We start from the raw sequence: 27825 nt of genomic DNA, 5'->3' as shown, positions 1-27825 counted from the left end.
AATCCAGTAATTCTGTTAACCTAAAGAAAATGAAAACACTAATTCAAAAAGATACATGTAGTCCTATGTTTATTGCAGCATTATTTATAATAGCCAAGATATGGAATCAATTCAAGTGTCCGTCCATAGATGAATGGGTAAGGAAGATGTGGTGTGTGTATACACACACACACACACACACACACACACACACACATGTACATACCATGGAATGAATATATATATATACACATACATACTATGGAATATATATATGTGTGTGTGTGTGTATGGAAAATATGCCATGGAACACACCATGGAACATTACTCAGCCATAAAAAGGATGAGATCTTGCCATTTGTGACAGCATAAATGGAACTTTAGAAAGTATTATGCAAAGTGAAGTAAGTCAGACAAAGACAAATACCATATGATTTCACTTATACGTGGAATCTAAAAAAACAAAACAAATGAATAACCAAACAGCAGAAGCAGACCTATAAATACAGAGAACAAACTGATTATTAGCCAGAGGAAGGGGGTGGAGGAATGGGCAAAATGGGTGAAGGGGAGTGGGAGATACAGGCTTCCAGTTACCGAATGAATAAGTCCTGGGAGTAAAAGTCACAGCACAGGGAATGTAGTCAGTGGTGTTTTGATAGTGTTGCGTGGTGACGAATGGTAGCATCTCTCAGCCTGCCTCACTCACGCATGCACAAAATCCCAGTTTCAGTGAATATTGTTTTGAATTCTACTTCATCTGATATCAATGTTTCTATTCCTGTTTTGTTTATTCACCTTGTAAATCATTGCCTACACCTTTATATGAGTGATGTTTGATTTCTGTGTTGTTTTGTATTATATATCTTCTGACAAACTATAGCTGAATTTTACTTCTTCACCCTAGTGTGAGAAATATGGTCTTTCATTTTTTTAAAAAAGATTTTATGTATTTATTTGACAGAGAGAGACACAGCAAGAGAGGGAACACAAGCAAGGGGAGTGGGAGAGGGGGAAGAAGGCTTCCCGCTGAGCAGGGAGCCTGACGCAGGGCTCCATCCCAGGATCCTGGGATCATGACCTGAGCTAAAGGCAGATGCTTCACGACTGAGCCACCCAGGCACCCCTGGTCTTTAATTTTAATAATAAATGGAACACAGTCATATTTGTTCTGCCCCTGGTTATCGTGACCACTTATCCCAGACTTCGAGTGTTTGGTTGGTTGGTTTACTAAGCTTTGCTATCGTTTTCACTTTTTTTCCCGATTTGTGCTGGAGTGATCTTTTCAGTGGTCCTTTGGTTTCTTAAGTGGTTTGGAAGGGGAAACATCTGACTTTTCTCTAATTACTATTGATCTGTAGTATTTTACGTACTGGTTCCATTACATTTACCCTATCAATATCAATAATTGAATAATAAATATGACCTTCTCAACCCTCCCCACATACGAAGAGACTTCTAAAAGATTCGTTTACTTATTTGAGAAGGAGAGAGTGTGTGCATGTGAGTTGGGGGAGGCATAGAAGGAGAGAATCTTCAAGCAGACTTCCCTCTGGGTGCAGAGTGCATCTCGGGGTGCAATCCCATAGCCCATGAGAATGCTTAAAACGACTGAACCGCCCAGGTGCCCCGGGAAGAGACTTTTAACATACTGTTTTACTGCACCCTTTACCATTTTACCCATACACACCTGCCAAGATTTTAGAAATAATTTGAAATTTCATCAGATTTTTGAATCCTTGCTTAATTAACACCTGTATGAAACTTCACAATTATTTGGGCTCGGTGTGTGTGTGTGTGTGTGTGTGTGTGTGTGTGTGTGTATTCTATGTTTGGCTAGAGCACTTCTTTGAATAATATTCAGAGTGTGTGGGCAATATACTTTTTGAGTCCTTGCATATCTGGAAATGTCTTTTTTCTCTCTCTCATACATGAACAATAGTTGGCCTGATTCTCTTTTCCTTTGTAGGTAAACCTCCCCCAGTCCCCTTGGGATCCTTTGGTATTTTTCCTCTTTATCTTTGGAATTCAGAAATATCCTCAGGATTTAAAAAAATCTTCTCTGTATATTTTATAAAATTATACAAGTAATACATGAATATGTTCTTTAGAATTCAAAAATACCACCAAGACTTTTTTAAAGAATATTTTAAAAGTTATACAAGTAATACATGAATATGTTCTCTCAGCTCTAGAATTCAAACAATACCAAAAAAACGTAGAAATTCCCCTGGCAAGGCTCAACCCCAAATCTGCTCCCAGAAGTAACCTCTGTTAGAACTTTGGTGTGAACTTTCAGGCTTTTTTCTAGGCATTCACATACATTTAAACATTCTATTTTGTTTTGTATTTTTTTTCCATTAAAAATACAATAGTATGCCTATTTATCTAGAATTACCTTATTACACTTAGCAGTTTGCCTACATAAAGATCTGCTTCATTCATTCGTTTCTTCCTGCTGAGTAGTATTCTCTCCCCAGTGATGGATTTTGGTTGTTTCTGACTATTTGCTATTAGAAATAACAGTAATGTGAAAAATCCTTGCAAATTTCTTTTTGCACAAGTATGAAGACTGCTCAGAGGCCCATTCTAGAAAGTGAATTTGCTGTGTAAATGGCTGTGCTGTTTACATTTTTGATAGCTATTGCCTAATTATCTTTTGGGAAGGCTCTATTTCACTACACCTTAGTAACATTGGTATTCATATTTTTAGACTTTTCAGTATGCCAACCCAATGGGAGAAAGGTAGCATCTCACTATGGTTTTAATTTTTATTTCCCTGAATACCAAAAAGATTGTGCTGCTTTTCATCTATTTATTTACCATTTATACTTCCTCTTCTGTGAATTACCTGTTCACATCCTTTGTCCATTCTTCCATTAGTTGTATTTTCCTAATTGATTTGTAGGAGTTCTTTATATATTTGGATAATAATCCTTTGAATTATACACATTGTAAATCTCTTCTCCCAGCTATTTCCTCTTCACTCTTTGGTGTCTTTGTTGTAGAAAGTTCTAATGTTGATGTTTTTAAATATAATGTTCTTTCTGGGGGCGCCTGGGTGGCTCGGTCAGTTGAGCGTCTGACCCTTGATTTCAGCTCAGGTCATTATTTGAGGGTCCCGAGATTGAGCCCCACATCGGGCTCCAAGCTCAGTTCAGAATCTGCTTGGGATTCTCTCTCTCCCCCTCCATCTCCATGCTCTCTCTCTTTCTGAAATAAATAAATAAATAAATAAATAAATAAATAAATAAATAAATAAGGGGCGCCTGGGTGGCTCAGTGGGGTAATCATCTGCTTTCTGCTCAGGTCATGATCCCAGGGTCCTGGGATCAAGCCCCACGTTGGGCTCCTTGAGCAGCAGAGAGCCTGCTTCTTCCTCTGCCTGCCACTCCCCCTGCTTGTGCTCTCTCTCTCTGATAAATAAATCAAGTCTTTTTAAAATTAAGTAAAATAAATAAAGAAAATCTGTAAAAGATATATAATGACCTTTTCTTGGATTGGTTTTGAGTCCTGTCCCCCTTTTCAGCTCCGTCTCCTTTATTAGAATAAGCAGATTTGTGAGAGTCGTATCCCGGAACCAGCTCTTGGATGTATTTATCAGTTCTTCTGTTTCCATTTCCTAATTTATTCATTTCTGCTTTTGTTTTTATAATATCCTTTTCTCTTTTCTTTGGTATGTTTGTGGGATTTTTGTTGTTGTTGTTTTGGTTTGTTTGTTGTTGTTGTTTTACTTTTTACCTTGAATGCTTTATTTATTCTCAGTCTTTCTATCTAATAAAAGTGCTTAGGGCTGTGAATTTGCTTCTGATTGTATCTAATACCTGGCTTTATTTAATATGTGGTCATATATGGTGATCTGTGTTTTTTATTTTCTAAATGAGTTTGAAATTAAAGTTTTGAATCATCTTTAATCAATTAGTCAGAAGAACACATTTTATTTTATTTTTAAAAAATATTTTATTTATTTAGAGAGTGAGCGAGAGTGGTGGGTGGGGGCGGAGTGGGGGGGAGGGAATCTCAAGTAGACTCCCTGCTGAGCACAGAGCCTGACATGGGGCTTGATCTCATGACTCTGAGGTCGTGACCTGAGCCAAAATCAAGAGTCAGATGCTTAACTGACGGAGCCACCCAGACCCCCCCCCAGAAGAACACTTTTTAAATCACAAGTGATTGGCCTCTTTAACATGTATTCTTTTCTCATTGTTTTCTACTTTATTGTATTTTGTTATGACCTCTACAATTCTGCCATTTGAGTTGTATTGTGGTTTTCTTTGTAACATATTATATGATTAGACCTGCTGGGATTAGGACCATCTGCATATTAAAAAGTTTAAAATAACAGTGGCTTAAATAAAATAATTTATTACTCTCTCACATCAAAGAAGTTTAGAGGCAGGCGGATCCACATAATGCTACCAGGAACCCAGACTTCCATTTTTCTACACCATTCTCAGTGCTGGCTACCGTCATCAGAATCACCTCATAACCCAATATGGTTGTCAGAGTTCCAGCCATCACATCTACATACAGGGAGGAGAAAGATGGGAGGAGTAAAAGGATGTCCTTCCCAACTGAGTCAGTTCCCTTTAAGGAGACTTCTTCGAAGTCTCACACAGAAGTTCTGTTTACCTTTCATGTAGAATCCCCTAACTATAGGAACTATACTATACTATACTATACTATATATATACTAACTATATATATACTATACTGTACTATATATATAGTAAGATTAGTCCCAACTATAGGGACTCCATTACTAAGAAAAAGGGGAAGAATGGTTGATACGTAGGCAAAAAAATCTGCCATAATAATTTTAATAAGTATTCTATTAGCACTTGAAAAAGAAAGATACATCACTTAGCAGTGTTGTCTCTTTACCAAACCAGAGAAGTTGAATTTGGAGCTCATTTCCCCATAAGAGGCCAAATGGACTCTTACTTATACAATCAATGGCTGTCATTAACTGGGATGAAACAGCTAACCCAAGGGACACCAGCACTGTCTCTGGCTCACCAGGTGTGATTGATGGCACCCCATCATTTTCTATTCTCTTCTTCCTGCCCAAGACGAGTCAGTTATTTCCGGGTCACTAGAGCCTTGCAGGCATCCTGGGAACTTGGGTGCTGTCCACTCATTTGTGCGTCAGGGGTTTACTGCTGAAGCAGATGCTGTGAATGTCCTCCAAGGACCAGTCCTCTTCCAGCCCGGAGCAAACGTCCCTTCTGTGAGTGAATGTATAGGGTATGAGAATAGGGTGCCCCGGCCCTGAGCTCCTGTGTCAACATTTGATGGAGGAGAATGGGCGGCATGAGCTGGGACGTCTCCCAGCAGGCCTCAGTGGCTGCCAGAGCCAAAACGACAGTCACCTACCCCCACTTCCTAGTCCCAAATATTCATATTCCAGGATTCAGAATAGCTGGACCCGAGGCCAGGTCCTGAGAGGCGTCATTGGACGAGGAGAACCCACAGCCTTCTATCTTGGCCCTTCGATGCAGATCAGCAATCCTAGAGCTCATGGTCCCTTTCCTTCCCGGGCCACCGCCTGACCTTGTATGGAAGGTACACTGTGGCTATTCCAGCCCTTCTACCAGAGCCCGGCTCCCACTGGCCACTTCAGCTCCACTGAGCAACCCCCCCGCCCCCCGGCCCAGCGCTGGCAGCATTGAACATCTTAGCAAATGCCTGGTCTGAAGGGGAGTGAAGGTTCCAGTCCACACCTTAGGGAAGCCCCTGGTGTGACAGAGTACGTAAGAAACATATACACGCAGAAGCCACTCAAGTGCTTACCAAAATAGAAATGGGGTGCTGGCGAATGTGCTAGGAACTGGGTCCCTGAGTGATGAAGGGGAGGGGTGGTTAAGGCTGGCAGATGCCTCAGCTGACGTGCTTCTGGGAACAACATCCGCGCTTCCTGCCTAGGTGAGCATCCCGGGCTCGACCCCCGTGTGGTTCCCGCCTTGCCTGAGAGTCCCCCCACCCCCACCCTGCTCACTCTCTGGAGCTCAGGAGAAGCGAGCTGGTTTTCTCCCAGAGGCTGGTGCCAGTTTAGTCAGCAGATTTCACAGATCCACTGGCACCCATGTAGTGTCTTATTTTAAGCTTAACATTTGAAGATGGGAACTTTTCCCCCTTCGGTGTGTGGCAAAGAGATCCCAATTTATACACAAGCATGGTGGCTAAGCCAGTGCACCAAGGCTGTTCCCGAGGCTAGTGCAGTCGGTTCATGGCACCTCTTCTTCGGGTACCTTCCCCAAAGAACCCCACCAACTGTTGTTGCTTATGTCGGGCAGTTCTGTTCCCAGGTTTCCACTAAGCGGTGCGCAGCACCGTCCCTTCCATGCACGCATGGTGGCTGGGGGGAGGCAGGGCTGCTGTGGCGGTCCCCGTCCTATCCTCCCTGCACTTCCCTACCAGTGTACCCTGCACCATTGGCTTCCAGAATGTCTCCCATGCCAGGAGCTAGGTTTCTCTTGTGGGCCTGAGCTCCTCCCGGGGGCTTTCCATGCCTCCCTCCTCTGCTCTGAGCCTCTCATGACACCGCTGTCCTCCTCTCCCTTCCCCCTGTCATTTTTGAACTCTCAGAACTCAAGGCCCCAATTCCTCCTCTCCAGCTGGGAGACCGAGGAGGGCAGACCGGAGCACCCAGTCAGTGAGTCGAGGGCCCTTGTGTTGCTTCCAAACCAGATCCCTATCTTGGGACCTGCAGAGCTGGGATTCTATGCGCTAAACCCCGTGGGTTTTAACACTGCCACCGTGTGCGTGGACTTAGAAACCTCAGAAGGCGCTGGTGTAGGTCACTTCGTCACTGGAGGGGGGAAGGGTAGACCCCAGAGGGTTCACTTTGCATGAGGATTTGGCTGGGTCCCAGAGTCTTCCTGGTGTCTCCCAACCCTCCTTATCCCAGACTCTGCTTTTTCACACATTTAAATGCCAATCACAATTTTCTTCCTGGCCTACCTCCATTGTAACCTGCCACCAGTCAGTTGGGCCTGCTTTGTACCCCACAAGAGGTGTTGCTCGGTTAAGCTAGAATCGACCGGTCAGGGACAAACATTCCTTTGACCAAAGATATTCTCTTTAACTGGTTGGGATCCTTTAAATATCACCCCTCATGCACTGAAGTGTTACTTTTCAGATCGTTAGCCACATAAATCAGAAGATGGAGACAAAGTAGAAGGAAAAAACAGGCACATTGTTGAGTACTGGGGCCCGTGGCAGGTCTTTGAAAAACGAAGAGGAGCCTTTTCGAATTGAGTGAGTCAGGATGGAGGAAACGGGTCTGATGCTAGGGGCCCGTCGCTTTACCAGTGAGGACTCCCAGGTACGTGATAAGTGAACGCTGATGTTCTCACCCCCTGAAGGTTCTGGAAGCTCTTGAGAAAGACTTTAAACAGATTCTTACTATTGAAATGAATACTGCAAAGAAGGCAGGCAGGTTGCTGGGGGAGTGTATGACAGGGGACCTAACTCATCTCGAGGGCCAGGAAGGGCTTCCTGGAGGAAGTGACAGCTAAGCTGAAACCTGGAGAATGAGGAGGGATTACGCAGGTAGAGATGGGGTGGAGCGGACAGGGACAGTTGCTGGACCTGGTGCTGTACTCAACCCCTGACGTGGGTTTCACCACCTGATTGTTTTGACACACACGGTTTCCTCTCTGGATTTTCTGTACTTTTAAAACATCGTTCTGCTATTCCTTGAGTCAGTTTTGCATGGGCGGCTGCCAAGGAAGTGGGAGCTGCTCAGTTCTCTCTTTCTGAGCCCCAGGATCACAGGACACAGAATTGTGATCAGGAGCCCTGCTCCCCTGTCTTCGTCTTCTGCTGTTCACGGCCCACCACTGGCCAAGTGGCTCAGGGTATCTGGTGGTGCCCGTCTCTCCGAGCTAGACCTTAGCTCTCTGCAGAGGTTAGAATCCTCCGAAGGAGGGGTCCGGAAGTGAAGATGTGATTTTTCTTGTGGGCCATTTGCTGTATGGGTGCCATTGGCCTCATTCTGTCCTGAGATGAGGCTCAGGCCCAAAGCACCCTTCTTCCTGGACTGGCCGGGGCAGCCCCAGAGTTGGGCGGTTGGTCACCAGGTGGAATGATAAGCTAGGCTGCTCAGGAACCAACATCACTAGTGAAGACGTAGTTCAAGTGCACTAGATACAGTACAGAATTTTGGACCACAAAACACGCACATTCACTCTTCATATATAGCAACTCCTGTATTAAATGGCTTTTGCTACGACTGTGCTGGGTAGCAAATACCCACAGAATTTCCGTGGTGACCTTAAGCATTTGTTCTTAAGAGGTCTGCGATTACTGGGGTTCAGCTGGTCTACACCATGCTTGACGGAGGCAGTCCTGCTTCTCATTACAGGCCTGGGGTCAACTGGGAGTCATCCTCCATGGGCTGTGCCTTGCTTCCCATGCCTTTTACCCTCCTCAGCCCAGGACAGTAGTCAGGGTGTGTCTCCTCGTGGCCATGTTAGACGCCCAAGACGACCACCAGAAACGCATGTGGCCTCTGAGGCCTGAGCTCCAGGCTGGAGCGCCGCCACCTCCTCCCACTTGCCCCTGGTCCAGAGCATGGAAATACGTTCTTTCCATGGCACGGGTATGAATGCAGGGAGGAGTGAAGAATCAGGACCAAAAACTCAATCTGCCCCTCTGTCCAAAGGCCCACACCGCTGTGCAATTCGGACTTTAATAAAAGGAGTAAGGAAGAAATGGGTGGTGGTGGTCATGGTCACAGCCCATCCCAGATGTTTTCCCTGACCAATAAGTCATGTTATTTATTTTTTAAGATTGTATTTTTTTTTAAAGATTTTATTTATTTATTTGACAGACAGAGATCACAAGGCGGCAGAGAGGCAGGCATAGGGAGAGGGGGAAGCAGGCTCCCTGCTGAGCAGAGAGCCTGATGTGGGGCTTGATCCCAGGACCCTGGGATCATGACCTGAGCCAAAGGCAGAGGCTTTAACCCACTGAGCCACCCAGGCGCCCTGTATTTATTTATTTTAGAGGTGGGGGAAGAGGAGCAGAAGGAGAGGGAGAAGCAAATTCCGCACGAGGATGGAGCCCAATGTGGGGCTCGATCCCACCATCTTGAGATCATGACCTGAGCTGAAATCAGGGGTCAGATGCTTAACTGACTGAGCCACCCAGACGCCCCCAAGATTTAAGGTCCTTAATAATGAATTAACAATATTCTTCTAGGACGTACAACACAGTGTGGGCCCAGCTTGGTGCTGAGCACTTTGGGGGACATCGGAGAGAAAAGCCCTGATTCTACCTTCAGGAGATCCCCATCCTTGGAGGGATGAGGCTTGTGTTGGAGACAAGATGGGGGCAAGATGATGCTCAATTATGTAAGGTGGATCGTGGAGTTCAGACAAAAGAGAGACCAGCAAAAACTAGAAAAGAGTGAGAGAGGAGGAGAAGAACGATGCCTTACACTTTATACTTGAGTACTTGCTGCACGCAGACACTGGACCAAATTCCTCCCATGCCTGCCTCCCACCATGGTCATCCAGATAAGTACCAGGGCGGTTGCCATTTAACAGATGGGGGGAAAAAGAAATGGAGGCACAAAGAGCTCAAGTAACTTGTGTGCGGTCACGTGGCTGGTAAATACTAGAACCAGGATCTGAGTCTAGCTCTTCCTGTGACCAGAGCCAGTGCGTTAATCCCCAGGGCCCATGGCCGGCCACTTGAGGGAAGGGAGGCAGCAAAAGTGGACAGATGTGTGAAGAGGACAGCTGCCAGGGGGCGGGAGCCGCGGAGGGGACCCCAGCCGTGTTACGAACTATAAATGGGAGCACAGATAGGATGTGCGATTTGGCCAAGGTCCTGCAGCAAGATCGGGTGGAGGCTGGGCTGGAAATTCTGGCTGTTGGCTCTCCTTCCACTCTCCCTGGTACCAGCCGCTTTCTGGGCGCTCTCCACCCGTCTGCGCGGCCACGCCTGAAGCGTTTCCCTCTTGGAAGAGGTGCAACCCACTGGCATTGAAGCCGGGTGGACTGGCTCCCTCTCTCTATCCATCTCTTTCCTCCTTTCCCCTGCCATGTTCTGGAAAGGGCAGCGTGCGGGAATGTGGGCAGGTTGCACCAGAGATATACATCTGAGAACTGAAGGAACATTTATTTTTAATTTCGACTTAAAAAGAAAAAAGGAAGTTATAAAATATCTGCTCTTGCTCCTGGGACTGTGCAGATGGTGCTGCGTGTTGCCTAATAGGGAACGGGGCTGGCACCCATGTGCTCCTGGCCCCGGCAGCCTGACTGTAGGACCTGCAAAGTGGGATCCCTGTTCCCCTTGCCTCAGCCTCGGATGGTTCCCTTGGGCCCTGTTTGGGGGCCCAATGCAGCAAGACTTTCCGCTGCCTCTAACCTCACCCTCCTAGGTCTGCTGATTCTTCAAACCTCCTCCTTTAAGGAGACAGTCTCTTGGCTGTTCCTGCTCCCGTGAGCGTGTACTCTCGCCGCCCCCCCACGCACACGCACACGCGCACATACACACGCGTGCACACCTCCGCTCTGTCCCACCACCTCCTTTGGCAGCCAGAGCACACTGATCTCTCTTTCCTGAGCTCTGGTTGGGATGTTTGCATTTATCCACTTGACATACCCAAGTACCTGATTCAACCGTCTGGTCATTTTCACGGCCAGGTGTTATAAAGGATATTCTCATCCATTCTCCCATTTGGTCTTTGTGGTTAAGTGCCGTATATTCCTCTCTTTCTGTATTCTCCATTGAGAGTACCATGGAACGTGGTGCCTAGAAGATGCCTGGAAATGGGCATGGAGTGTGACTCTTCCTTTGTGCTCCAGTGAATGAGCTGGAAAAGGGAGCCCTCAGATCAGAGAGTTGGAGCCCTCAAGCCAGGAATCAGGAGATCTTTCTGACTTTCTCTAGCTTGCTGTGAAGCTTTAGGCAAATCACTGAATTTCTCTAAGCCTCAGTTTCCCCATTTGTAAAATATAGAACCTAATCTCTCTTTTGTCTGAGCCCCAGAGTTCTGATAAGGATCATGGTAAGTGACATAGGGGAAATGCTTAGCAAAATCAATCAATCAGTCAGTCAATCAATCTCTTTAAGAACACATAAGGGGTCAGAGGTGTCCAACATAGTTAGAGCAGGGTTTAGGACAGGAGGCTGGCCAGGTTTGGCCAACAAGAAGAGCTCACAGGTTACAAGGGGTGGGTGTGTGTGTGTGTGTGTGTGTGTGACACAGCCTGACTATTATTTCAATTTAGTTTAGGGCTGTGGTTTGTTCTGGAAAAGACTTGGTGTCACATTAAAAAAAAAAAAAAAATGCCTGCCACAGAAAATACAAGTGAAGACAAAAATGAAAGAGTTTAGGAAAGGGAAGAAGCTAAGAGTGACGTTTGGGCATAAAATGCATGTAGTGAGGGCCTGTGCCCTGGACAGATGTGAGCCATGGAGATCTGGCCTGAGGTCCTTGACAGTCAGTGCAAAGAGAGACACGGTTAAATGCTCAATGTGTGCAAGATAGATGCAAACCAGATGCTCAGAAGTATACATTTCTGACCCCAAGACTAGAAAAATGTCTCCCAGGGGGGATTCATAAAAGGGACTCTCTGCAATGTAAGGAGCAGTGAGTGTCCTGGACTATGGTTGTCCCAAGAGGCTGTATCTTATGACACTCCCAATGGCCCAAGCTCAGGGCAGGGAATGTAAGGGGGATCGAGAAGGAGAAGACAGTGTGGTCCATAATACACACATGACCTGGTCCCCTAGACCAAGTCAGGGGAATGAATGGCTGAGTTCCCAGCAGGGAAGAATAGCTTTCATCTCTTCAGGCTTTGAGAGGCGGTCAGACAGGCACAAGTGTACACAGACATCCACACGTGCACGCATGCATGCACACACTCGCTGGGTCCCATGGTCGGCTCCCAATTTCAGGCTTCTCTAGGCTCAGCTTCTTCTCTGTGGTCTGGCTCCTGGTGGCTGGAGCCTGACTGGGAGGAGGTCCTGGGTCCCCAGCGATACTTCTCTGCTGGGCTGGGTGAGGAGGGATTCCCTTTACAGGCAGTGGGGCGATCTCAATTGACTTCATACCTGCTGCTTGGAACCCGAGAATAGAATTTTACACCAAGGTAGGACCTCCAAGCCCAACCCCTTCACTGTATAGGTAAGAAAGCTAGAGCCCGAAAGGGGACTGTCTTCGGCTAGAGACAGTGTTAGCTGGAGATCACACCGGGACGGGGCCGAGGCTGGGCTCCAAGCTCTCCTGATTCTCACTCCAGTGCCCTAAGCTGTTGCTGCAGAGAAAAATCAAACTGGAATCTCCTTTTGGGGAGAGAAATCTCGTAATTCCTCATTGGAGCTATGGAGTGGCTTTACATTATATAATTTTATTCAAACTGATATGGGCCAATAAATATAAGTGTGTGTGTGTGTGTGTGTGTGTGTGTGTTTGCTGTCTTAAAACATTTTAATGTTTAAAACATGATTTACAAATGCTGCTGAGGATGTCTAGAATTTGATTTACTGCATAGTATTGAATGTTTATACTTGCTCCTTACAGAAATCCTTGCCAAAGAGCCATTTTATCTACAGGAATAATAAATAAGTCAATATGTGATGGTTGTGCACATTTTCCCCATATGCAGTGGTACTTGGTAGACGTTATTTTGCACACAAGCACTCAAAAGGTAAACTCGAGAGAGACATGTGAATCCCTGAAGGCCAAAGTTTGGCCAGTTGTCAAGATGAGACAATTCATCTTGATGTAAACCCAAAAAATGGAATCAGCAAGTCTAGCTCTTAGGTGACATTTGGGCTCTGGGAATAATGAATCCACACCTAGCTACCGGTACTCAAAATGATTTTTATCTGGGGTGCCTGGGTGGCTCTGCCGGGTAAGCATCTGCCTTCAGCTCACGTCATGATCTCAGGGTCCTGGGATCGAGCCCCACATCAGGGTGGTCCCTGCTCAGTGGGGAGCTTGGTTCTCCCTCTGCCTGCTGCTTGCCCCTGCTTGTGCTCTCTCTCTCTCTCTCTCACTCTGTCTCTCTGACAAATACATAAATAAAATCTTTTACAAAAATGATTTTTATCATCATATTTTACTTTTTTGGAAGTTTTATTTATTTACTTGAGAGAGAGCATGAGCTGGGTGAGAGGCAGAGGGAGAAACAGACTCCCCCCAAGCAGGGAGCCCACTGCAGGAGCTCCATCCCAGGACCCCCAGGGTCATGACCTGCACCACAGGCAGACACTTCACTGACTGAGCTCCCCCCAGACACTCCTATCATCATATTTTAATCCTCACAGAAATCCTATGGGGGTGGTGAGGGTATGAAAGAGCAGGGTTAGCTGAGTGGAAGTAAAGATGTTCCTTTGGTTTGCTTCTTTGTTTTTATTACCCCTCTGCCCCCAGTTATGGAAATAATACATGTCCAGTGTTTAAAAGAATATAGGAATATTCTAGAAGACTGTGAGAAACTACTGTCACCCAACCGCCAGAGACATCTACATGCTGGGCTATAGATTTTCACATGGAGATACGGATATGCCTATGTTTGTGTATATGGTTATACAGATGATGTGGCTTCTTTTCTTTACCAAAGTGGGATTGTGCTGTGATATAGTTCCTCAACCCAGTTCCGTGCTTTGTACACCCTCCTGCCGCCGTCAGCGGTCTATGCGTACCCCTCGTCCATCTCAAGTTTGTACAGATCCGATTTACTTTGCTTTGTGGCTATGTCATTTTTCTTGGCAAACGTATAGGGTGTTTCTTTGGCTTTATCCAGGCTCTCCTCTCTTTCTCTCTCGCAGGTAGTGGGTCTTCTCTTGCCCAACCAGACGCTGGCATCCACTGTCTTCTGGCAGGTAACGGTCCTGGCCAAGAGGGCTTCTGAAGGAAGGACCCACCAAGTGCTCTTTAGAACTCCCTGGTCCCAGTGTCTCCCCTCCAGACCCCTCGGGGAAAGTCACCCCACCTCCAACCCCTCCCTGACTCAGTGGCCCCTGGGGGAAGCCCGGAACTCAAATTTGGCTGAGCAGGTCCCAGTAGCCCACGCCTAGGCCATCTTATGTGACTCTAATTTTTGCACAAGGGGATGAGGTCTTCTTTGTGGCTGCCCCCCTGCTCCTTGGCTGTTTGTCCCAAGGCCTGTGACCTCAAGGCCCTCAGCCTCATTTTGATATAAGCCTCCCTAAATCTTCAGGGAGGGTAAATCCACCACCAACACCAAGGTGGAGAGTATTTGGTACAAGACACTGGGCTGGCGTATTTTTGAAAGAGGTTTGGGGCGGTCGGTAATTCCCGGGGCTAAATGTCCACTTTCTGCTCAAGAAGTAATACAACAAGGGTGATGTGTCAAAGGCAGTGATTCCATCTGGGGCAGTGAACGTGGTGATTCTGGGAGAGGGGACGGTCTTTGGGTTGGGAAGAACTGCCCGCAGGGGCAGGACCCCTATCCTGGTTTGCCAGGAACTGAGGGGTTTCCCGGGGTTTCCATGCTGCTGGGCGGATGGGAATGGTCGGAACTGTAGACAGAACCAGCCGTGAGCTGGAGACAGCATCCTGTGTCTTTCTGGAGGCTGTGGCCACCCGGGGTCCAGGCCCAGCTTCCACCCCCTTCCCTGACGTCTCCTCTCCCCCGTTCCCTTTCAGTGGCTGAACCAGAGCCATAATGCTTGTGTCAACTATGCAAACCGCAATGCCACCAAGGTGAGTGTCGCAGACCACCCGCACGCAGTGGCAGGGAGCAGGGTGGGGAGACCCTCCTCCCTACAGTGTGGCCTGCCACCATCGGCAGGGTGGGGGGAGGGTTGTTCCTCTGTGTTAAGCCTTGTGCTCTTCTAAGCACCTAATTTAAACTGCCAACCCTTCTGGAAGGGCCCCACCGGGGAGGGGCTGTTCACATGAAGTGAGGAAGGTCCATAAAATGTGAATCGAGTGGAGGCGGTGAGAGGGAGGAGCTCTGTTGGCTTCAGCATCCTCCTTGGGCAGCTCTTATCCCCCAGATCTTGGATTAGGATGGCATCAGCCACATGGGGACTGAATTCCCCTGAAGCTTCCTCCAAGCTCGCCTGGAAGCTGCCTTGGTGCCCCCAGACGGTCGGCTGTAGAGTGGAAGGGCTGCTCTGGAGGGGTGAGGGGTCTGAGGGGACCAGGCCCTCCTCCCCACAAGTCCTCTGTGCTCCTGGGACAATTCTCGCTGGAGGCCCTGTCACCCTTCCCTTGTCTAGGAAGGAGCTGGGCCCCTTCTTCCCCGGCAAGGCTGTCTGTCCTGCACTTCTGTCCCAAGGCAGGGAGAGGAGAAGAGGAGTCCAGGTCCTACTGGGGGCGCTCAGTTTGGGGAGGGGCAGGTGTGGGCATTCTCTAACCCTGGGGCAGAGCAGGGGAGAGCTAGGGGCTGGCCTGGGTGGTAGGAACTTTTGGGCCTGAAACTCTGAGGACGCCCCCTCCCTTATCTAAACCTTCAATCCGTGTCTGGCCTGTGTGATCCCCATGTGTGGAGCTCTGCTTGGATGGCTCCCGTCTACCTTAAACCAAACATCCCCCAAATTGCAGTCAGAGCGCTGCTAAAGGCAAGTTCCGTAGCTCCTTCTTAACGTGATCTGCTGCAACTCGGGTTGCGTTTTTCTGTGGAAATGTTGAGCAACCGTCATCTGTTGGCACGGCCACCTGGTCTGCCACCTGGGTTGACCATGCGCGGAAGAGCCAGCCAGGTGTAGCCAGCCATTTCCGCCTCGGCGGGCTTCTGGGTGCCAGCAGCCCACGTCCAGCATTCGTTCCTCCGCTGGCCCTGCTTGGCTCAGCTGTGGATGTCCCATTTTGGCCCTCGCCATTATCTCCCTCCAGCCAGCAGAGCCTGCCAGTGAGCTCTTGAGAACAGGGCGAAAGTGCCATGGGCCCTTTGGACTTTCCCGGGACATTGCCCACCTGCATTTCCATGTCTGGAGCTATGCAGAGGGAGGCCTGGGTCCCTTTGGCTTCCAGAGGGACCTTTGCCTACTCACCTGCTGGTGGGCAGCAATGTTTCTTGCTGGCTGGGGCTCTTGGCAAGGGTTGGGTATGGCTGCTTTGGGCACCCAGTGAGCCTGGAAATCTCTCTCTGCCTTCCAGCCTTCTCCTGCGTCCAAGTTCATCCAGGGCTACCTGGGAGCTGTCATTAGTGCTGTCTCCATCGCTGTGAGTAACTCTGTCCCCACTTCTCTGTCCTGCTGTGCTGTGGGTGCCCCCTCTCCCCAGCAGCTCTGGCCACACCTGTCTGAGGTCAGGGCCAGGCAAGGGTGTGGGAGACAGAGGGTTCTGTGGGTGGGCCACCAGGGTAGGCTTTCTAGGCAGAGAAGATTCTGGTGACACTTTAACAGAGAGACATGAACTTGAATAGAGAGTGCTGCAGATTTTGGAGAGCAGGTGGGGAGGTGAGGCCGTGGCCATGAGTGACGCAAAGAGCTGCATGCTCCAAGCTGAGGGCAGGGGGTCTGTTGCTAGAGGGGTCCGTGTTTACCCAGCACCCTCAGGGGAGCTGCTCTTCTCTCTCGGTGACGTGGCTGATGCAGGAAGCGAGTTGCTCAGGAACAGTTGCAGGGCTCGGCCACAGGCTGGCTCCCCTTTGCTTTCTGCCTGAGTTCCCAGGGCACTGCTGTCCCCTCTCAGTGGCCTGGGTCAAGTGGCCACATGTCTACTTCCCCTTGGAGGCCTATGAGCTCTTCAAGACAGGACCGATAGGTTCGTTTGAATCCCACAGGACAGGAGCAGCTCGGAAGTAGGCTAGGTTTGTAAACTGACTATGTGAGCGTAAGGCTGGATCCCAGAGGAGGGCTGAGCGCAAGTGACACGGTGAGGGGCCTGGGCCAGAGCCAGAGTGGAAGCTCAAGTTCTCAGGACCTTGGCTACACTCATCCCCCTCTTGAACCCACCCTCACACCTCCATCTGTACTCTCTGGATCCTGACTGGGGGCTCTCCAGAGTGGACTCTAGAGGGTAAAATTCACTTCACAACTTTGTCATTCCATTCATCATACAATAAATACACACAGTTAGTAAGAAAACAGAAAATGCAAATATAAAAATTCACATGTATTGAAAGAACTCACATATAATCCTCTTTTTTGTAAATCCCACTTTCCTCATCTTTGCCTTGTCATTAAATATAATAATTGTTCACAACTATGTACTAACCTGTTGTACCATACGCCGTCATTGATTTCACTGTTCTGGGAAAGTGGGGATTTGGGATTGTCTTGGGGTGGCTTCATTTACTCTGCTCCCATGCAGACCACCTCCTCTCCAAATGCCCTGTGGGGGAGTGATCCCTGTTTCATGCCCAAGATTTGAGCTCCCTCCCCAAATCCTTGTCTTAGATCCAGCAAGAGGGCAGACATTGCCGAATCTATTCACATGGCTTGCCCAGAGACCACAAACCCTACCCTGCTGGTCCTCAAACCAACGGAGACATCATTTGGGGTTATACAAATTGGCAGTCCCTACCCTGCTGGTCCTCAAACCAACGGAGACATCATTTGGGGTTATACAAATTGGCAGTCCCTGATTCTGGGGGGTGATTGGCAAAGGTCAGGGCTCTTGTGAGAAGAAGGAAAGGGGCTCTGTTGCCTCCTTCTTGCTTTTTATGACAAGAGGAGCTGATGGCCCTACCTAGTTCAGTAGCTTGAAAATCCCATTTCCTTCTTTGAGGTGAAGGGTGAGGTGGGACGGAGCTGAGGGCAGGAAACCCCGTCAGGGATAATACTGAGCAGCCTGGGAAAAGCTTGAGTGAAGGGGACCACTGTCCTGGTGGGACGACCTCCTCCTGCAGGCATGGCGCTCCAGGCTGTTTGCATCCCCACTCCTCACTGTACCATGCAAGGGGCCTGTGGTCATTCCATCCCTATCACTTCCTAGGATCAGACCCAGCCCAGATTGTGGGGTGGGGGCTCTGATGTGGAAGCTGCAGTTACTGGGGACTGGAAACCCTCCAGGCTCTCAGAGCCAGGGTCTTACCGTCAAGGACTAGGAACCTCACACAGGGGATTGTGCCCTCAGGGACTGTTCCTGTGCCAGGGACACCCTCCTTCCAACTCCCTGCCTAGCTGCAGAGTGCTCAGAGGCTTTTCCTGACCATGCCAGCCCAAACTGTCCCCTCACCCCCAAGTCCTAGAAACTTCCGTCCTTCCCACACACTCCGTGTGTCCCGTCCTGTCATCTTGCCACTGGATTACAAGTTAAGCAGGGACAGGCCCTGTGTCTTCTCCCCCACAGAGGGGGCGCCAGCACTGCTCCATAAATACTTGTTAATTAGGTTGCTGATTGATTGCCGGGCTCAGGAGGCCCCTCTCCGCCTAGATCCCTGGTCTCAGCGGTGGTGGCGTCCCTCTGCCTGACGTCTTCACACAGTGAGGGTCTAACTCCGGCAGATGGAGCGGGAGTTTCTGACTTGGAAAATCTGCAGCTTGCTTGCTTTTCTTTTGTGTGTGTAAATCACAAAACCTCCAAAGAAAGAGGCTTTATTTTATTTTCCTTTCCCTTGTTCTCTGGAACCCTGGGCCCGCGGCCTCATTAACCGATCTCTGCTTCAATTAGTGACAAATCCCCTCCCAGGGAGAACCCGTTAGAAGGCGATGACCTGCAAACAAGTGTCACGGCCCCAGTGGTTGGCCCAGCTCTGGCATTAATTAAAACGAGTCCCTACAAGCAGGCGGTGTGGATGGGGGTGCTGACAGGCCGAGGGCAAATCCCAGGGACTGGGGACAAGCCAGAGTGGAGGCCAGGCCCGAGAGCCCAGCCTCTTCCCCGGACCTTTCGTCTCCCTCAGAAGAGCCAGCGCCCTGACCTTGGCCAGCCATCCCCAGAATCAAGGACCCCCAGTATGCATGGCCTCCTGAATAAAGTCTCACGGTGGCTGCGGGACCCCAGTGCAGGGGTAGCAGCCTTTTGGTGAACTCTCTAAATAGATTTGGCAATGTCTGGCTTCTTGCTCGAGAATAAAAAAGAAATTTTGTCTTAAGTTATTTTTGAAATCTAACAGTTTGCTGTCTTTTAACAAAGGAAGCCTCTGTCAGTCCTCAGTGTATTTGAGTTTGGGGATTCATGTTGAGCTCTTCTGTGGTCAGCTTCCCCGGGCGCTGGCTACACAAGCCTGAGACCCACTCCCTCCCTTCAGGGGCGTGTTTGTCCCTTCAGGCATTTGGGAGGTCCTGGGGGGGAGGGGTGCACAGATTGGTGTGTCCTTCAAGATGTGGAGAGGAAAAGCTGAGGATTCTCTGTGGTAGAACCAGAATTATGATGAAGGCGACCCTTGGGTGTGGTGGGAACTAGGGAAGGGGCCCCTCAGTTACATGGGGCCAATTCTTCCAGGATAGAGCAGAGAGAGCCAAAGGCAGGGTTGGGAGGGGGGTCCAGGTGGAGGGCACAGCACGCGGAGAGGCACACAAGAGAACATGACGGATTCCAGAGTGCTGGGGAGATGAGTGTAGCCACCATGGGACAAGGGATGGGGATGAGGTGATGGGGAACTAGGGAGGAGCAGGGCCCACCCAGGAGTTAGGGGGCCACGTCAGCTGCCCTGCCTCGACTCAGGGAGCTGGGGTGTCGCAGAGGGTGTAGGCAGAGTGGGCTAGAGGAGAAGTTGTGGTGGGGTGGTAGGCCCAGCAGATGACCTCCCTCATGGACAACCAGGTCCTGGATGAGAATGGACCTGTGGCTGGAGAGGAAAGCTCGGGGCTGAAGTCCTACTTGCTAAAGTCAGGAGGGGTTGGTGGAGTCAAAGTGTGAGGGACACTTCATGCCTAGTCCTCAGACCCCTCACCTGCAGCCAGGTCGGTGGGTGGCTGAGGTCTTTCCCTGTTGGGGCATTCCTGGTCTCCATTCCCCAAGGGTCTGGGCCCTGAGGGATCCTTTCTGTATAGGATACGGTAATTTTCTGTTAACCTTTACTAGATACTGGAGTCCAAGGAGGTGTTTGAGGGCGGCTCCCTGGGCTGAACCCCTACCCCTCCCAGTTCCCATCTGCCACCGGCAGCTCCAAGTCCCAGTATTAAAGTAGCAAATAATCACAAGAATCCTAATGGCTAACATTTTTGGAGGGCCTTCATGTGCCAGGCACCACTTAAGTTCTCTCCTGATTTCACAGACGAGGAAACTGAAGCATAGAGGTGAGACCAGTGACAGAACTAGGATTCGAACACAGATTTAGTCAAATACTATTTGGCTAATACAAAGACCCCTTTTTCTTCCTGCTCCCACTGTGGCCTGAGGAGGAGGGAAAAGCCAAACCGTGTTCTTGGCTTCCAGTTTAGAGGAACTGTTACCATGCCTCCTGGCAGTTAAGTCTGCCTCCGGGTACCCTGGGAACAGCAGGGACTGGAAGAAAAATTTTGAGAGGCTCTTCAGGTGTAATGGGGTTAGACCCTCTCTCCAACTTCATACTTGGTTTCTGCACCTGTGCTTTCCGGCCAAGGTTGCATCAGCAGCATGTATTTTTCCCTGGTCCAGAGCGTGTCCCACCTCCTGCAAGACCATGTCTGGCTGGTACTGTGCTCAAGGGCGGTTCTGTCGTACCTCAGAGTGTTCCCTGTGATCCAATATGTACCTCACAATCTTCCCTGGGATCCAAGTTGTACCTCAGGGTGTTGTCTGTACTCAGGGTCTACTCTCTCAAGGTGTACCTCAGTCTGTTTTCTGTGGTTGAGAGTATACCTCGGGGTGTTCTCTGTAGTTGAGGTGTACCTCAGAGTGTTCTCTGTGACCCAAGTTGTACCTCAGTCTGTTCTCTGTGACCCAAGGTGTACCTCAGTCTGTTCTCTGTGGTTGCGAGTATACCTCAGGGTGTTCTCTGTGATCCGAGTTGTACATCAGAATGGTCCCTGTGATCCAGGGTATACCTCAGGGTGTTCTCTGTAGTTGAGGTGTACCTCAGAGTGTTCCCTGTGATCCAGGGTGCACCTCAGGGTGTTCTCTGTAGTTGAGGTGTACCTCAGAGTGTTCTCTGTGATCCAAGGTGTACCTCAGGATGTTCTCTGTGGTCAAGGATGTACTTCAGGGTGCTCTCTGGGATCCTGAGTATACTTCCGGCCCTGCTGTCCTTCTCTGTGCCTAATGGAGGTAGGGGCCATTAGCCTGAGAATCCCAGGTCAGACTATTGTCTCACTGTCCTCACTGTGATTTGCTTTCGGGTTGGAGGGCCCATTGCATGGACCCTGTAGCAGAATATGAAGTTTTCCAGAAGCCTGCAGATGGTGATATTGGCAGTGGTGAGTCCGACATGAATATCAGTTCTACATCTATTCTATTCTGGGGAGGACAAGTTGTTGTCCCCTCCCACATGTAAGGAGTCTGATGTAACTTGTTTTCCAGCAGGTGGCCAGCAGGTCCCTGCAGGACATGGTTCAGGGGTCAGGATTGGTCACTGTTGCTAGCAAACAAGACGCACAGCTGCTGCTGAAGTTGACTGGCATTTTAGCCCATGTATGACTCAGTCCCAGCCACCTTGGCCCTTTGCCTGTGGACACCAATTGACCTCCATAGAGGGTCATAGGGTCCCCGTGATTACCAAGGGTTTATGCTACAACAGGCGCCCTCTGCTGGGCATTTTTGGCACCTCCAAGATTCTTCAACCCACCCCAGCCCTGGCCCCACTAAGGCTCACAAAAACCCCTAACCATCTGCTTACATTATTATCCAGCGCCCAAGAGTAGATCTAGTTTTGGAACCTCATACCATCTCTCCTTTCAGGCATGTTCTCTTCCCCATTGTTCTCCACAATCCCTCGGTCCCCTTATGACAGGTGCTAGTGGAGTCGACAGCTGGCTACAGACCCCCTGGTATTTCCTACTTCGGAAGTTCTACTGAGCCACCTCCCTTCTTATCTGGCTCTACCTCCCACTTACCCTTCAGGACTCAGTCAAGCTCCCCCTTTCTCAGAACGCTTCGCAGCCTTGGGGCCACCCGCCAAGGAAGTAATGCGCCGTCCACTCGGGAGAACTCAGCCCCGTGTGTGTGGCATCTAGCCCCACAGAGCTGTGTTTGCTAAGGTGGACAACAGAGAGTGCACAGGATAGATCTCCTTTGTGGCTTTTTTCCTCCTGCCTCAGAAACCATTCCCTTGACTTATTCTAGAATATGTATTAAGCACCGACCCATGTCCCCAGGCACTAGAAATTCAGTAAGGAGTAAGAGAGACATGGGCCCTGCGCCCAGTGCTTAGGACCTACTGGGAGAGTAAAAAGGCCATAGGTAAAAGCATTTCTGTGCTATTCAGTTTTTTTTAACAAGATACATGTATTACTTTGAGTCCCAACATTTTGAGGAGGTGAACAAATATAAATCACAAGACTGTGATCGGGACAGGGTAGGAAGAGGTCTGGGTTCTGTGGAAAGCTGCAAGAGGGGTGCCCCGAGTGAAGAGGAGGCCTCTCTGACATTTAAGCTGAAAGGTGAGGAGGCTGAGGCCAGCAGCGCTTGAAGGTACTGGGAGGAGAGGTGATGGCGGGGAAGGAGGGAGGGAGGGTGGGAGGAAGAGAAGGAGAAAGAGAATTGGCTCATGGGAGGAGTAGGGCAAGGCAAGGTGGCTGTGGCCTTGCAGGCAGGGCCCTGTGGGTCTCTGAGAGCAGTGAGCAGCCCCTGAAAGGCTAAAGCAGATGGATACCCATCTTTAGAAGACCGTCCTGGCTGCTGTGTAGAGAGTGGACTGGAGGGAGCAAGAGCGGAATGCGGGGCGGTGGGGGGCAAGTCAGGAAGTGGACCGCTGTCCAGGGAGAAGAGATGGGTGCTTAATGGTAAGTGGCCGGAGCAGAGAGAAGGCGTCCCGTTCAGATCAGCTTCGCACACTGGGCTGCATGTAGGGAGGGGACACCCTCTGTCCAGGAAGATTCCTGGGTTTCGGGCGTGAGTTGTTGCTGGGAGTTGAAGAGGACAGAGGGTGGTTGAGGGAGAGCAAGCAACCTTGATCTGGGGCATGTGAAGGTAGAATGGCCGAAGCCCCTCTAGATAAAGGCGTCCTGCAGGGGTTTGCAGGCACGGGCTGAAGTTGAGGACAGAGCTGGCATGCGTTGCTCAAGCCCCATCCCACATCTCCTCGCTGGCCTCACAGAAAGGAGGCTGCTGTTGGCCTGGGGAGGACCTTGGTGCCTAAGGGGACATGTATCAGCGAGCTCATGACACTGGAGATCTTGTGTCACTAGGCCCCCACCCCAGTCTGCTTCTTGGTGCTAGTTGGCACTTACCCCACCTTGGGGATTCTCAGGAAGCAATCTTCCCTCTTCTGCTCCTGTCTGCTGCCCACGGCAAATTCACTGGCCTGGGAGCCAGGACTTGGAGAGAACTATCCAGAGAGGGTCCGAGGCTTCCTCAGGCCACTGCTGATGTCCCATGGGTCCTGGGCTCTTGCTTCTCCCGGGACCCCTGTCTGCTGACCACAAGGGGACTGTCATGTGTAAAACCCACACCCTGTTTGTTTTCCTCTCCACCAAAATGGAGCCCCTGTTTGGTTAATTTTTATTTTGTGGCTTATTTGGAGGCTGTTAAAACAGACCCCGGGGGACCCTCAGCAGTGATTGTTCCATATCTCATTATCTTTCCCGAACCCGATTATTAGCTCAGATTTTTCTGATTGCTAGCTGCTGTTCGTGATGAGTTGTGTGCCATTAATGCCAGCTGGTTCCCTTAAACAGGACCCACCATGCCAGGGAAAATGAGCTGGCATTCAGAGCCACCAGCCACTTGGCTTTTTAATTTTAATGGGCTCCACCAAATGTTCCAGGCCAAAGGGCCCCTGAGGAATCAGCACAGACGGGCTCCCAACCCCACTGTGCAGCCCAGCCTGGTTCCTTCCCAGGCTGCGGCCATCCTAGCTGCTGGGACAGGAAGGCCTGAGTTGGGGGCTGTGGCAGGAGTTGGGGGGAAGTGGCCCTTTGCCTTCCCTGTATCTGCACCTTCCTGCTCTCTGGCTCTCATCGGTTGGGTGAGCAGGATGACCTCACCAGCTCCTGGTCTCCTCACTTGGCTAGTCCCCTTCCCCTTCCCCAGTTCAGGCATGCTGGCCATGCTCAGCGATGAGCATGTTGGGAAGACCCCAGTGGGCTTTGGGGAAGGGCAGGCCAGAAGAGATCTGGGATCTGGGTATTTCTTTTCTCTTCTTTCCTCCCCTTCTACCATGCCTCCCACACAGAGTTGGGGAGACAGGCTGGGACACTCACTCTGGACTGTGCCAGTCCTAGTAGGAAGGCTTGAGGACAAGTCTGAGTATTTGCTACAACCAGTGGCCACTATTCCTCATCCTTCCATTACACTCCAGCCCTGCTTGTCCCCAAGAGGGTGAATGTCCCAGCTGCCTGGTGGCCTCCTGGAGGGCTCCTGCTTTTTCTAAAAGAATATAGGGGTTGGGCTGGGGTTTGAACTCGGGCCTTTTGTTTTATAGCTGGGATGGGGGTGCAGGCAGGGCTGGATCAAGGGCCCCATCTTCCCTGACTGGGGCTGCCCTCCTCTCTTCTGGGCTGCAGCCTCAGGCTGGTCTTTTCAAAGCCAATTTTGCTATGCAAACACAGCAGACATTTAGGCAACTTTGATCCTTAGATCTAGATCCTTAGATCCATCCTGAGATGGAAGACACTTTTCAAGTAAAGAACAACAGTTAAGAGCAAACCTTTGAAATTAGCAGACCCCTGAGTTCAAATCGAACTTTTGCATGCCTCACAATAGCTGTAAGTCCTTAGGTAAAGTTCCTTAACCTCTCTGAACTCGTCTGAACTTCTTTGAATCTGTGAAAAGAAGCAACATGCCCTATCTAGAAGTCTTGAGGTGGGGGTATAATTCAGACGTTTAATGGGAATGTGCTCAGCTCATGGCCTGGCACCTCCCTTTGCCCCCTTCCTCCTCTTCTCCCACCACCAACACCTGCCTGTGTGTCCTCCTGCCTCCCTCTGCACTTGCCCTCTCTGCACTCTATAGGAACCTGGGCCCTGGCCTCTGGGGGTTGGGGGGTCACAGAAATAGACAGTCACTGGCTGCAGAGAGCTGGGGAGCTTTGGACTCGCTGAGCTCCATCTGCGAGGCAGGGCAGCCTGGAAGCAGGGCAGCAGGACCTAGTGTGGGCCGGCAGCCCCCCAGCCTGCCCTGTGGTCCCAGGGAAGCATGTCCAAGCCGCCACACATCTCCCTGCCTCCCAGCCTTTCCTTGAGTAAGCAGAAAGCACAAGAATTGGACTCTGAGGATAGCAGCTCGAGGCTTCCAATCTAGACCAGACCCCCAGGAGCCCAAGCTGGATTTGCCTGGCTGGATTCTAGCTCCATGGGGCCCTGGGCTTCCTGTCTGCCCAGGTCACTGCACCATTCTTGCTTTGACTGCCGCAGTCACCCTGCCGCCCTGGAGGCCTTCCCCAGGCTCTGCATCTTCTCCAGTGACCTGGAAGGTCAAGGCCAGAGGCAGGGCTGTAGGTGCATGGTGGCCTGCTAGCTACCAGGTGAGCCCACGCTGAGAGCTGGCTGCCCTAGGCCTCCTTAGTCCAGCAGTCCTACAGCAGCCCCTGCTGCCCCTCCTCCCAGGAAAGATCTACAGGGTGGGGGCTAGCTCTGGCCTCCGTTTGGGGGAGAAGCGGCCTCTCTACACCCGTTTCTGGTCTGGCCACGTGCATCTCGCCTTTTCTGTCTCTATGCCACATGTGCTTGTGCTCTTGCTTGTGCTCTTTTCCCCTCCACAATTCTCTTTCTTCTGCTCTGCATAACCCACCTTTCCCTCCTCCAAGCAACTCCCCTTCCAGCCTTTGCTGATCTCCATCCATTCATCTGTTTGTTGGTTCGTGCATGTATTCCTCAGTCCCGTTTACTGAGCAAGTACTACATGCCTGCCATTGTCCTGAGTGCTGGTCGTACAAAGATGAGAAAGGCATGGTCCCCCCCTCCCAGTCCAGCAGGAGCAGTGTGTGCTGGGGAGGAGGGACTCAGGAAGCAAGAGGATGCAACTTCCTGCCCGGGAGAGGCGACCTTCTTACACAGCTTCATTCATTGAGGTTTCTTATGCCCCAAGCTCATGCTAAACACTAGACATACATTCTTATAGCAGCCCTGGGATGCTGTCGGTATTACCATCCCTTTCTACAGACAAGGACACTGAGGCAGGGAACAGTTCAGTGACTCCCACTATTAGAAAGTCACTGGAAGGATTGCTCAGAGGTGGGCCTTATGGAACAGATGTGGACTGGGTAGAGAAGGAAGGCATTCGGGCCATCGGGACCAGCATGGGCAAAGGCCCCCAAGGCCGAAAAGCTCCCATAGCATCTGGCGAGCAGTAAGCTGGATTCCCGGAAGGAGAAGGTAGGGGAGCCACTTGAAGGAGATCGCATATTTTCACACAGGTCATGGGGAAGAGCTGGTCGTGGTAGATGTGGTTGGACCTGTGTTCTAGAAGGACAAAGGACAGCATGGGGGACAGAACGGAGTAGGGAGTGCACAAGGTGAAGGCAAGAGGGACTCCAGTGTCTCAGGCTGAGGTAGGGGGGCTGGGGTCGAAGTGAAGAGGGCATGAGCCGGGGATGTGCACCGCGCCCTGTCCTGCTCCGGCCTCTGCTCAGCTTAGCTCGGCAGTCACCTGTGGGCACGTGTGTGGATCTCCTCCTGAGCCCTGGTGCTTAGGACCATGCCTGAGCCCACAGTGGGGCCTGAGAAAGTAGGTGCTCAGAGGCTGAGGTGAGAATGAGGGTTCCCACACTTAATTTACTTGCCGATTCTGTGCTCTGATAACAGCAGCATTTCTTCTTCTCTTCTCTGAGAGGTCTGAGGCTTTCCCCTCAGCCTCCCTCACAGGCTGCTTAACTGGGATGAGTGGGCCATGTGACGCTTTGCATGGCGGCACTGGGGCCGGGTGGCAGCAGGCAACGCTGAAGACTTGGGGTCCGGGCAGACAGTGCCGCTCACTCTCTGCTCCTGCCCCAGCCTGCCAGGCCCCTGCAGCACCACGCACGCACGTTCTCTCTCTCTTCCGAAGGTGGGCCTTAATGTCCTGGTTCAGAAAGCCAACAAGTTCACCCCGGCCACCCGCCTTCTTGTCCAGAGATTTGTGCCGTTCCCCGCCGTAGGTAAGACCTGCACCTGTGCCGAGGCGCATGCGCGGGTGGGCGGGCACCTGAGAGTCACACCTGGGTGGGCGGGGCTGCAGGGGTCTTGGGGAGTTGGACCGCCTTTGCAGACCGTTTCTGACATCAGGGGTCTCCTGGCGTGGGCGACTAGGCGGAACATGGGTGGACAGAAGTCAGGGTGAGCGGGGCCCTGCTGGCTAGCCCTGTGACTGAGATCCTGCTTTGAACACCAGCGTAGCCCACAGGCCCCCCCAAAGAGCTAGTAGATAGAATGCGGTGGATCCTATGAACTTGGCTGGGAGAAATGTCTACACTAGCCTCGAACTGAAATTTAACATTTCCTTTCATTGTGACTGTAGGCAGCAAGCCACAGTAATGAGGAAGTGGCTTTTTTACCAATAGAAATCACAGATATTTTCATGTCCCATTACAGTTGTTACGGGGATTCCAAAATACTGTTTATGTGCAACACTAAGTCAAAATTATGATATTTATTCAATCCGCTGGTAGGTCTTGTCTTTTAACTCATTAATTAAAGAGCATACCTGTTACTATACCACAATGAAAAAAATAGTTTGATAATGTATTCCAATATAATCCCTTTATAATCCTGTGTGTTTTGCGTCATGCATTTGGGGACATTATTTGGAGGGGGTGCATGGGCTTCTCCTGGTCCGTGACCGTCACAGGGATTCCTGGCACAAAAGAAGGCCCAGAGCGCTTTCTAGTCTAGTGTTCTGAGCTCATGGGTATTGTGGACCATTGAGGTTCTGGAGGCCTCCATTTGTAGTCAGGTAATTGTGGTACC

At 50.3% G+C, this 27825-nt stretch overlaps 1 protein-coding gene across 2 annotated transcripts in view; it reads left to right on the top strand.

Annotated features, from left to right (window-relative positions):
• LOC111148087 (sideroflexin 5) overlaps positions 1–27825 on the top strand; it is a 111497-nt gene that overhangs the window by 46969 nt on the left and 36703 nt on the right. For both annotated transcript variants that reach the window (XM_022504484.1, XM_022504485.1), the window contains exons 7-10: positions 13774–13827; positions 14615–14671; positions 16073–16138; positions 26927–27017. In XM_022504484.1, the coding sequence (XP_022360192.1) occupies positions 13774–13827; positions 14615–14671; positions 16073–16138; positions 26927–27017 (268 nt within the window). The remainder of the gene's footprint in view (positions 1–13773; positions 13828–14614; positions 14672–16072; positions 16139–26926; positions 27018–27825) is intronic.

The sequence above is a fragment of the Enhydra lutris genome, unplaced genomic scaffold (genome assembly GCF_002288905.1).
Source record: "Enhydra lutris kenyoni isolate GAN:26980312 unplaced genomic scaffold, ASM228890v2 scaffoldscaffold18, whole genome shotgun sequence".
Taxonomy (NCBI): domain Eukaryota; kingdom Metazoa; phylum Chordata; class Mammalia; order Carnivora; family Mustelidae; genus Enhydra; species Enhydra lutris.
This window is presented reverse-complemented; position numbering and strand designations above follow the sequence as displayed.